This window comes from Magnolia sinica, chromosome 12 (genome assembly GCF_029962835.1).
Source record: "Magnolia sinica isolate HGM2019 chromosome 12, MsV1, whole genome shotgun sequence".
Classification (NCBI taxonomy): Eukaryota; Viridiplantae; Streptophyta; class Magnoliopsida; order Magnoliales; family Magnoliaceae; genus Magnolia; species Magnolia sinica.
The window spans coordinates 7,844,262-7,856,379 of record NC_080584.1 but is presented as its reverse complement, the minus strand read 5'-3'; the positions used below and the strand labels follow the sequence as shown (position 1 = coordinate 7,856,379).

Below are 12,118 nucleotides of genomic sequence, written 5' to 3'. Positions count from 1 at the left end.
GGCTGTCACTGATCCGGTCCACGCCCGGCCCTTGACATCCGGACCGGAATCTTCTACAACAGCTAGTTCTGTGGGCCCGACCATGATATATATATATAAATCCATTCTGTCCATAAGGCGAGAACTATTATTTGAACCGTACATACAGAAATCAGCACGATAAAAAAAATCCGATGGGCCACTCCTTGTTGTGGCCCTTCTGAATTTTGGATCAGTTTGATTCTTGAATCTTCATTTCATCCTGGTCGGTTACAGCTGATTAACGGTTCTGATCTCTGATAAAAGATAAACACCATCGGTAGCTTCACACACAAACCTGGATTAACGGATTTGAAATCACATGTAAAATACGGTGGGCCCCACTGAGCTTGGGTGCTCTCCGGGCTGCGTAAGACGGACGCGGGTTGCGTCCTGACCCCGACACCAGAGTAGCTAAATGCTGTCAGGACACTGTGGTGCCCACCGTAATGTATTTGCTTTATCAACACCGTCCATCCGTTTTTAAAGCTAATTTAATCTAATGATTTCAAAACTTAAGCATTTCCAAAGTTCAAATTGACCACACCAAAGGAAATAGTATGGATTTAATGCTTACCATTGAATACTTCCTAAAGAAGTTATGGATCAAGTTTATATTTGTGTTTTCCCATCATCCAGTTCTGTGTGACCTTAAGAACAGGTTGGATGACAAATAAACGTCAATGTGGGCCCTAGGATTGTTTCAACGGTGGATGTCATTATCTTTACTCTTTCCTGTGGTGTGGTCCATTGAGGTTTGGATATGCTTCAATTTTGGGATCATGTTCTAAAATGATCTGAAAAAACGTTTGGACGGCGTGGATGAAACATAAGTACATCAAGGTGAGTCTTACAGAGTCCTGACACTACGTAGCTATGTGTTGTTTGGGTAACCATGCTATCAGCGTCCAGGATTCCGGGAGCATATATGGCTTTCCGTCCATATTCGACGGACAGAGGAGGAAATCCCCGTTACAATACCATCCTACCTGGCAGCCGTTAATAAACCCAACGTGAGTCCTCGCTGGCATATCGAAGATTCCGTTTAAATCAACGGCGAAGATCACTCCATGCCTCTCTATCCTATAAAATCCAACCTTCCGGAATCAAATCTCCTCCCCTCATTTGTTTTCGGCAATCTCCTCTCTTTATTCTCCGCTGCGTCAGATACAAGCAGTAGCAGAGTCGTTGGAGCCATTTCTAGGGTTTTGAAATCTCGCAGAGGGATTCCAGATCTGGGCCTCCAATCGACCTGCATTCTCCCAGGTCGGTGACTTTCAGATCCTCGTCGATGATTTTGTTGCTTTTGTAGCTTTTTTGATGGATTTTGGGGTCTGGATTTTCAGATCTGAGGTTTTTCGGTGGTTTTTGGTGAGGATTTTGCTTTTGATGGGTGTTTTAGGGTTTGCATTGTGGGTTTTGGTGTGATGTTTGGATTTGAGCTCTGTGGCTTGTGGTTTTGTTGATTGGAGCTGTTTCTGTGGATTCGATGGGGTTTTCGACGAAATTTTCGGTTTGGAGGGTTGATTTCTGTGAAACTGTTTTTGAAATACTGTTTTTTTTTTTTTTTTCTTTCTTGGGGGGATAGCTTTTTTTTTCAAAAAAAAGAGGAATTATAGTGCATGATCTGAGGATTTGCATGATATTCGTGAGTTTCGAGTTTTGAAATGTGCCTACCTTGATCTAGTATTCTAGACCACTGGTTAGTTGCTTTTCACTGACCATGGATCATGCCCAGAAAAATCTCATCAATGTGGCAATTGTAGCCTTTCGAATTTTGACCCACAAATAGACAGTTAATAAGAGAGATACAATGTCAGTCCTCATTCAATTGAAAAATGTCCAAAGATTGGCTTGGGATCTATTTTGGCTATTTTTTCTAAAGATTGGTTTTGGATCTCTCTCTCTCTCTATCTATTTTGGTTATTTTTTCTAAAGATTGGTTTTGGATCTCTCTCTCTCTCTCTCTCTCTCTCTCTCTCTCTCTCTCTTCAGTAGCAAGTCCCGTTGAAAAAGAGAACTGCCAAAATCCTTGAGCATGCTTGCCCAATTAATGACCGTCAGTTTACCTTCATAGAAGGCTACATCCAACCAGCAGGCCTTATCCTGAAAATTCCTACAATTGAGCTCAATCCAAACTGCCCCTATCGTTGCCAACGAGATAAGCTGCCATAAAGAATTCCTCTTTTTGCCCTTCTTCCAACCATATCATGCCGAGCATGGAAGGGATCCCTAATCAACACCCAACATCTGGAGAAATTTCCACCAGATGTCAAGCAGAAGGGGGCAAAGCAAGAGTAAATTGTCTGGGTGATTTTTTGGGCAAGGTCCATCCAACTGGAATATTGAATTATGGGCTCCACTTGTCAGAATTGGAAACCTGTGTATGCCGTATCCTCTTGTGAGGGGAACTCTTTTTTCAGGATTATTGAGAGTAATGGAACAATTTCTATTTATCGTTGTGTCGTCTATAACTGACAGCATATAGCTGTAGTATACTAGTATTTGTGTTGGATTAATTTTAAAGTGGCCCTACTGCGATGTTCTACAGTTTGAAGATTGCACTGGTTAGATGGTCGTAATCATCATATACTATCTGTTTACATGCCACTGAGTAAATTAATATTATCATCTAATCAATGGATTTGGGGCTGTACGCCATCCACCATAGGGTCTGGATATGAAATGAATTAGAACTTGATCACATGTGCAACATGTACTGTTTTGGGTTGAGGACATGATTTTAAATAGAAATTGCTTGTTTATTTATAGTTATTTTTTGAAACGCTCTTTTGCTTTCACACCTATTCCATTGTAATTATTTTGAGGAACATTAGTTTTGTCTTCTTCTTCTTCTTCTTTTTCTGGAAAGAATTGAGGTTCATAGTATTTGTTTGGTGGGCCTTGCCATGGATGGTTGATGTAGCAAAGAACTTCCCTACTGACAGTCCTAGCTATCCAATCTTTAGCTAATAAATGGATGGTTAATAACTGAATAACCATCCTATGAACTGGAAAGACCCCACCCCAGACATAGGATGGATGCAGCTATTTGATTGGATGAGGTTTTAAGCCCATAACACCTCCAGGTGTTCCACCAGATTGTCATTGTGGTGGATACTGAGTTAGGCTCTCTGGGAATACTGTCCTTAACACAAAATGTAGATGGTTTGTGAGCATTGCATATAAACCCAAAAGAAAACATTATTTTCAGTGTAAACAAGTTTTGTTTTGTGGTTTTATGCCTGTTTTGCAACCCTCCCCTTCTTTTTTGGTTTGTCCTGGTGTTATAGGGTTGACTGAGCAATTACTTTTCATGTATACTCATTTTTGGTTTAAACATGCTTTAGTGACATAAGAAGGCACCAAGATGGTTGCACAGACATTTACAGTGGACTTGAATAAGCCTCTTGTGTTCCAGGTCAGATCTAATGGCATTTGCTTTATTCTTTTTTCCAATGATATTGCTGTTGAGGTTATTCTAACAACTCCATCAAAGGACCACCAAAGCGCTATTTGCAAAATATTCTGGTCACGTAGTTGATTGGTATCTTGATGACATGAGAGCCATGCAATGCCTGACAGTTTTCTATTTTCATGTACCTGATCCTGTCTAGAACTAAATGGTTGGCTGATACCATTCAGGTTGCTTATTGGGCATCTAAATAGTGAGCCTCATGCTCATGTTCCCTTTTTTCTCTGTTTTTCTAGCGTATTCAGTTTTTTTATCTGTTCAAATCCTCATAGCGCACTAATGTAGTAATAAGTTCTATTTCATACTATGTTTTGACCTTGCAAAAAACCTTCTCATAGGTTGGCCATCTTGGAGAAGCATACCAGGAATGGGTTCACCAGCCTATTGTCAGCAAGGAAGGCCCACGCTTTTTTGCAAGCAACTTCTGGGAGGTATGACTATGACCCCTTTGCCTTGACCTTAACTGTTGTGAATGGATATATTTCCATCTTCCATTACTGACCCATTTGCAACTTTTCACAGTTCTTGACGCGTACTGTATGGTGGGTGATCCCACTTATCTGGTTGCCGGTTGTATGTTGGTTCGTGTCTGCATCTATCCGAATGGGCTGCACATTTCCTGAGGTAGTCCCATTGGTGTTTATTGGGATACTTGTGTGGACATTAATGGAGTACACTTTGCATCGCTTCCTTTTTCACATCAAAACAAAAAGTTATTGGTAAGCTTGTTTTCTTGCCACCATTTGCTTAGTCTACTCGCTTTCTGGGCAGTCAAATGGAATATGAATTAGATGCTAATGTTTGTTGCTGCTTGCTCCAGGGGAAATACTGCTCATTATCTTCTTCATGGCTGCCATCACAAGCACCCTATGGATGGATTGCGCCTTGTTTTTCCTCCTGCTGCTACAGCCATTCTATTGGTGCCTGTATGTTTCTTCCCTTTATGTTCTCTTTAACTGCGTCTGGCACACATATCAAGCTGACCCCAAATATAATTAGGGGTCATTCGGTATTATTGATTTGGATTCTGACTTAAGCATCCAAATGCTGGATCTTGCATTCTTAGTTGCATTTGGCAGCATGGATTTTCAATCCTGCGGGATCCAGAAATTATGTTTGGCAGCCTGGATTTTGATTTAAGGGGGCCTTAAAAGAGCGGATGTGAGCATTTATGACAGTTGGAGATGATTGAAAATCTAGGATTTGTACCCCATCTTTTTCTCTTGGCTTTTAAAATTGGCCCTTTAGAGAATTTTCAATCCAAGTTAGATTTTAAATCCAAGACTGTGGGGTTGCTAAACAGGATTTGGATTAAAGTCCTGTATTCCAGTTGGAGAGGATTGAAAATCTAGGATTTGTACCCCACCTTTTCTCTTGGATTTTAAAAGGGTCCCTCTTGAGAATTTTCAATCCAAGACTGCGGGGGTGCTAAGCAGGATTTGGATTAAAGTCCCGTATTCCAGTTGCTGGCTGCCCAGAATCCAGGCTGCCAAATGACCCCTTAGTGTTAACATTAAATTGACACCAAATAGCTTGGACATGGTATGGTGGTGGTGGTGATAATTGTGACAAGTGTTAATGATGCATCAAACTTGGAGAAGTATCTTGATTTTTAAATAGGGATGAATACATGCTAGTTTTGAAACTTTAATCCTTCATCAGTCTGCCACAAATTGATTTCTAATCACTTCACAAATCACCAATAATGAAATGAAAAGACAGCACAAATAAATTATAACACAATCACTTTATCCAGACCCAATGGCATTGCCTTAAAGGGGCTCTAAAGGCATCTTACCAATAGAGTATTGAATCCCATCTCATGAAACAATAAAAAATTAGAAACCAATCCCAGGAATCCATGAAAACAGCCTGCAAAATATTTCATCATCTTCATCCTCGCTGTCACTAGTTACTGCTTTTGAGGGTCGTTTTCTTTTAGCGGTAAAAGCTTATATAAAATAATAAAATCCTCCCTAGAGCTGGTAGCATTTTTGGAAGCTGCACCCTTCTCTAGCTGTAATGCGCTCTCTTTAAACTCTTTGAAGCAGTTGTTTCCCTTCCATTACTAGGGAGAGTGGGAAGATAGAATTAGGTAAAACAGGCAATAGACAACATGGAGACTATTATTGAGGGGAAGTTTAGATACCTAGTTTTCGTCTGATATGAAATTTGACGGGAAAATGTTGAATTATAATTAAGTCGTTCATGCATCTCCTTCAGGAAAAGCTTCAAATAATGTGATGAAAACAATAACTCCCAATAAGAGTTTAAGAGGATACATTCCAACCATATAAATGAGAAAGCAGCTTTCGAAAATGCTAGTAACTGTGGTGAGAATTTTATACCATCATCCGAAACCAAAAGAAAAATGCCTTTTATTACTACCAATGGTCTAATTGTAGATGATGATTATTTTGAATGGAAGAATATTGTTTTGTTAGATTCTTGAGGTGGGTTTCTTTTTCTTTTTCTTTTTCTGTTTTTTTAGTTCTTTGGTGGGATTCAACACTCTACCGGTGTGGTGCTTTTATAGTCCATTTGGTGAGATGCCATTGGTTTGTGTGGAGTGTTTCTTCATAATTCTCCTTTGCTGTTTTATCCTCATTCGTGATTTGTGAAGCGATTAGAGATAACATTGTGGGACCATTGGCGAAGGCTTTGAGTTTCAAAATTGCTATGTATTAATCCTTACAAATTCAGTTTCTTCTCCAATATTGCTTTGTCAATTGACATTTAGGAATTTCTGTTCTAGATAAGTTGTATTGATTTTGTTCTGGCATGGTTCCTGGAAATTTCTAATCTTGCTCACGTATTAAAATAAGGTGCCTGCACACTTCTATTGGTTCAGAAGGTAGGAGGATGACACCCTTTTCCTACTTGGGTTTGGCCACTTATATGACCAATCAAAGCTTGTGTCATGGTTTTGAGTGGCCGTTTCAGAGTGTTGACTCACGTGGAGAGTGAAATCTGCTTGATTGGTCCGACTTATTCCGTTTCGATCTGTTAACTCTTTCCATTGCCCACCAAGTCAAGAGTATTTAGAACCATACTGCATGTCACAACGTTTTCCCACACTTTTGGGGGTTCCAATTTAGTGACATTTTGTTGCGATACCAAATATGTACCCTTACGAGTGACTCATGTATGTGAGGTTTGCTAACCCTACACATATGTGCAAGTCAGCTAATACATGTGCCACCACATGTGCTAGAGTGACACACTGGTAAAATATCCAAGCCATCCATCATGTGGATCTCATTGCGTGGATGCTACTGCCAAAAGACGTGCGCTACTCAGTAGTTCTGCCACAATATTAGAAATAATTGGACCAATGCACATTTGTTTGGTTAATTGGAGCCCACCTGGCTAGTGGGCCAACCTGATTCTTGGGATAGGAAATCTACATGCTGGTACCTTTCTGATTGATGGCTTGGACAGTGTATATCCACTGCTTTGGCATATGTGGTAGTGTGTGCATTAGCTGATCTGTACATGCGTATGGTCCTAGCAAAGCTTCATATGTGTTGCTGATAGTAATCTTAACATGAGGAATGGATGTGTACTACATTGGGAAAGAATACAAAAGTTTCAGTCTTTTTCTTCTGTAATAATTGCTTTTATTTTGCACTGCCTGATTCCTCATGGTTGTTTGGCTGGCAGGTCTGGTTTCTGGTTAAACTGATTTCAACTCCTTCAACTGCTCCTGCTGTGTTTGGAGGTGGCTTGTTGGGTTATGTGATGTATGATGTTACTCACTATTATTTGCACCATGGTCAGCCATCTAGCAAAGTTCCTCGAGATTTAAAGGTGAGCAAGTAAAAAAAAAAAAACTCTTTATATAAGGCTATATTTGGATGCATATCCTAACTGAATTAGGAAAATTCAGTATGCTCAGAAGGGAAATGACAAACGTCAATGATGTTTCTCATATGGTCATATTCAAAATGAGGAAGTAGCAGTCGTTGACATTCCAAAATAGAAAGGAAGAAAGAACGAAAGTAGACATCATATGCAGTTACTTTCCATTTCGTGTCCAACCTGAAACTAGTCCCACTGAAATTTGGAGCCCAAACCCTCAACTTAACCCTCCATTAAAAAGGAACATAATTTGGTTATTTCCAAGTAATTAGACTATTTATTGCATGCAAATCAGTTGCACATCCAAATGCACCATAAAAAACCTGTCAATCCACCATGCATCCATCATGTGCTTTTCAGGACGGTGCCTGTTTTGAGTACTCTTGGAATGTGGTTTGTCCTGTTGTGGGACGCCCAAACATAGCACTCCTCAAAATACAGCATGGACAGGCTTCATTCTCCTGCATTCGCATTCCAGTTGTGAGAGGTGCTTTTATTGACTCTCATTAGTATGCTGACGAGGCGATTCATGGCATGCATCCCAACCCAGTACCCACTTGCAAGCTCTGTGCCATTCATCAAGTTGTGACCACCAAGAACATGTGCTGCCCAAAAATCAGGCTATTACGAACATCATATGCACATACGTGCATGAGAAAGCTTGACAGTTTATTTTAAAAAATGTCTATATTCAACATGCACCTACTCCCGACCTGATTAATCGATTAGATTTTTGGGGCCAGTGCGTGTTCATGGTGGCCCCCCAGCGATAAGCCTGATCCATTGGAGTACCTCCAAACAGGGCAGTATGAGCATCAAAACTTTGCATGTGTCTACACACAAAGCATGTCTTGAAATTTCCCTTAATAAAGTATGTTGATGTCAATATGTTTGTGTTTGCCAGCGGTATCATCTAAATCATCACTTCAGAATTCAGAACAAAGGGTTCGGTATCACATCATCTCTCTGGGACAAGGTGTTCGGGACATTGCCCCCTACAAAAACTGCTTAAAAGAACCAATGATCCAGATCTGCCGATTGCCATTGGTGATTCTTGGGTGGGGTCGTCATCGAGGTCAGTAGGTTCTTATTTTGTTGATCTGGAGCACACCTGGCTTACATAAAATATTCACGGGGCCCGCTATCATCGATATTTGTTACTTGGTGAGCTTGGTGGAGTTTTAGGTGGAGTCATCCTTCTCATTTGTATCCATCCATTCTTTCTTTCTTCTCTCCAATTTGTTAGCAGTTGTTTCCTAGAGTTGGATGGTTTTCTGGAGTTTGGTCTTGTTTTATCATGAAAAATTCAGTTCTGTAGAAAGAAGAAATCCACTCTATTGGTTCTATCACTGATTCTCCGGTCCTTTTCTGTTAGGGGAGTTAGTTGATACTCTGGCAGAGCATCATAAGCAGGCACTCAGAAATTGTACACGTGGCATATGTTAGCTCAAATTATACCTGACAAAATCGTGGAGCCCACTGCCACTGACAGCCCCAAAGTCAGATTGGCTGAGCAACTGTGAGTATGTAACCTCTGATTCCTGGACACTTATTGGATATTTTTCAGTTTTAACCCGTCTGATAAATGTCCACCAATCCAATGGTTGGATAACTAAATAAGGGTAAATTTTTGTTCATAATGCATCTAAGTTGGGAGCCATGATTTGGACAGTTTAACTTAAATTACTCGTATGCTGAGTATGCAATTTAAGTAATTCCCTAGTGCCTGCATATCATCCATCACACTGCCAGGGTATCCAAGTTTCTCTTGTTAACGTCAAATTCCTTTGAAACCCAAATCAATAACATATCCTATAACTTCTTGGCGGCACACATTATGCAATTCTACACCTATGCCAGCCTCATCAAGCTAATCAGTCAGTTTCAGACCATACCATCATTGATTTTTATTTCAGCAGACTGAAATCGGTTGGTTGTATATTTCTAGATTTCTGATTAGCATGATGTTTGGGTTATATGGTCCATCCATTTTTATTTATTTATTTTTTTCTGAAAACGGTTTCAAATTTATTGAGAAAGGGGCAAAAAGCCCAAATAATTACAGCCAATTAGCATTTAACAGAAAGGAAGATCCCTAACGACACCTTTGCCCCATGTCGACACCCATGCCTCAGGGATGGGCCTATCTGCGATATCAAGCTAATCAGCCAGTCTGTGACCATGCTATCATTGATTTTTATTTCAACTGACTGAAATCGGTTGGTTGGATATTTCTAGATTTCCGATTAGCATGATGTTTGGGTTATATGGCCCATCCTTTTTCTTTTTTTTTTTTTTGAATGGTTAGAATTTATTGAGAAAGGGGGGTAAGGCTCAAATAATTACAGCCAAAAAGCAATTAACAAAAAGAAAGATCCCTATCAACTTCTCCGCTCGAGGTTGAGACACCCATTCCTTCACCCACATCATCCCAAAGCATCTGAAGACGTTTTCCACCCACATCATCCCAAAGCATCTGAAGAAGTTTTCCCACAACATCCTCACAAAGGGGCAAATGAATGAATAGATGATCCATCGACTCCTCACATATGTTTGTAATAGGCATTCCACTCTCCGGAAGCTGTTGATGGTGAGCACCTTGTTCCAAATGAGCAAGCTTGGAAGGGGACTCCACGATGCTAAAGAAAAGAGGTATGCGCTAAATCTTTCTTGGAGTTATCCCCCACAAGAAACTTATAAAAGGAACGGATGGAAAAGAGTCCAGTCTAAGACTGGGAGCTAAGTCGTCGAATCCTTCACCAAGGGAGGAAGGCTAATCCCTGAAAGATGCTTTTGCAGAGATATGAGCTCATCTTCCTCCTCCAACAGGGCCTTATAGCATGGAGGGGTCTACACCCTACCTGAAAGAGAGCTACAAAGATCGACCATGATTTCACCTTACGTTTTGATACCAGCTGGGTGTGGAAGTCGTCACCAAAGGTCATTCCAGATTGTGATATTTCTCTCATTTTTTAGAGCAAACCCAAAAGCCTCCTTAAATTTCCCATGGCTTTATATAAAAGACTGTCTTTTGTCCAACCCCCCTGATCCGCCCCATGTTTCCTTATAACACCTTCCTTCCAAAGACTTCCAATCTATTCCAAACCTCCAAATCCACTTTGCCTAGTAAGGCGTTGTTCATGGCATCCAGCTTATTAACGACTTCTCTCCTTTTCCTGAAAGGTTTACGAACCTCCTTTCATCTCATCAGGTGAATTGAAATGTATACTTCTCCTCAGCGCACCCTGCCGTAAGAAATCCCTTATAAGGCAAATCCAATCTCTCTTCAAAACTACCTGCGGTCATTTAAAAGAAAAGAAAAGAAAGAAAGATAGGAAGTAGATTTAAGGGGTTAGAGAGAGCCGCTTTAATAAGTGTCAGTCTTCTTCCCCCCAAAGATACGTGGCGGCGTGGATATATTTCTTTCAACTCCCTTGATAACCTTACCCCAAAGGTGAGGTGTATAGCAGGCTTACCAATTCCAAAAGGGAGAGAGATACTGATGCGAAGCACGTTCATTAAAACCCTGAAGTGGGACCCATAATTATTTTGGTCTGGTACGTGTTCTGTTGGATGGTGATGGAAGGAACAATTGGAGGACTTTTGGCGTAATTGTTGATCTCTGATCATCCCATGAATGTGTCATGAAGAATGTGTGGGAAATAAATGGGTCTAGGTCCATATGTGATTAGGCGGGCCCAACGTTATTGGAAAACACTGTATGGGTCAATATGCCCATCCTCAAACTGTTTCTCTTGGTGCGGCCCCAACCGTGGCGTCCACCTTGATGTTATTTATTCGCATGTCCACACCATCCGTTTATTCAGATTATTTTAGGGCATTAGCACGAAAAATGAAGAAGATCCAAATCTCAGGTGGACCATACTATAAGGATACAGTGGTGATTAAAAGCCCTACCATTAGCTCTTAAAAAATTCTGTAATTTTTATTTTTATTTTTTTGCCACCCAACATGCTGATAAGGTCGCATAAACCCGGAGGAAAGGACAACTTGTGGCCCATTAATGGTCAATCACCAATGTTTCCTATGGTATGGTCCACCTGATAATGCGATCCGCTTCATTTTTGGGCTTGCTCACTAAAATGATCCGGCAAACTGGATGGACGGCGTGGATATAGAATACATATATCAAGGTGGGCCGTCACGGTAAGGGCTGCACTGTCTTGAGTGAGGCAGGGCTGCACCTAATCCGCTTCCCATTTTTTGGGACCTGGGCCGGACAATGGGGGACACATCTAATAGCCAGAGGACAACATTGGCACTGCTCAGAGAAGACCATTTCTCTCGTAAGTGAGCCATTTGTAGAATTTGGACTCAACCCAAACGAAGAGAACCAATCAACGATAGAGAATGGCTTTTCTTGTTTGGCTGCTGGTACGGATAACCATCTGATTATATGACACGTGTCTCACTAGGCATCACTCGATTAAATGATGCCAAGGAAAGTCTACTTCCACACCCACTGCAAGCTAGGTTTAGAAAACCGGACGCAGTTGGCTACTGACCCTGCCATTACCCAATGGGCAATGGTTAGTGGTCGGTACTCTGTGGGCTCCACCATGATGTATGTGTTTCATCCACACCGTCCATCCATTGTTCCAGATCATTTTATGGTATGATCTAAGAAAACGAGGTAGATCCAAATGTCAAATGGTCTACGTCGCAGGAAACAGTGTTGATTGAACGCCCACCGTTAAAAACTTCTTGAGAGCCACAAATGTTTTGGATCAAGCTGATATTTGT

General features: G+C 40.9%; 1 protein-coding gene across 2 annotated transcripts; it reads left to right on the top strand.

Moving 5' to 3' along the window:
* The first annotated feature begins 1,065 nt into the window (after nucleotides 1-1,065).
* Nucleotides 1,066-9,046, top strand: LOC131220873 (dihydroceramide fatty acyl 2-hydroxylase FAH1). Of its 2 annotated transcripts, XR_009158873.1 has the most exons (8): nucleotides 1,066-1,284; nucleotides 3,369-3,439; nucleotides 3,832-3,924; nucleotides 4,016-4,212; nucleotides 4,314-4,419; nucleotides 7,157-7,303; nucleotides 8,259-8,429; nucleotides 8,730-9,046. XR_009158873.1 is itself a non-coding variant. In XM_058215743.1 (7 exons), exons 2-7 carry the CDS (start codon nucleotides 3,389-3,391, stop codon nucleotides 8,364-8,366), a joined length of 702 nt encoding a protein of 233 aa, XP_058071726.1. In that variant the 5' UTR covers nucleotides 1,067-1,284; nucleotides 3,369-3,388; the 3' UTR covers nucleotides 8,367-8,700. The 2 variants fall into 2 exon arrangements, 1 of the variants encoding a protein (XP_058071726.1); XM_058215743.1 differs by lacking the exon at nucleotides 8,730-9,046 and having other exon boundaries at nucleotides 1,067-1,284; nucleotides 8,259-8,700.
* The last annotated feature ends 3,072 nt before the right edge of the window (nucleotides 9,047-12,118 follow it).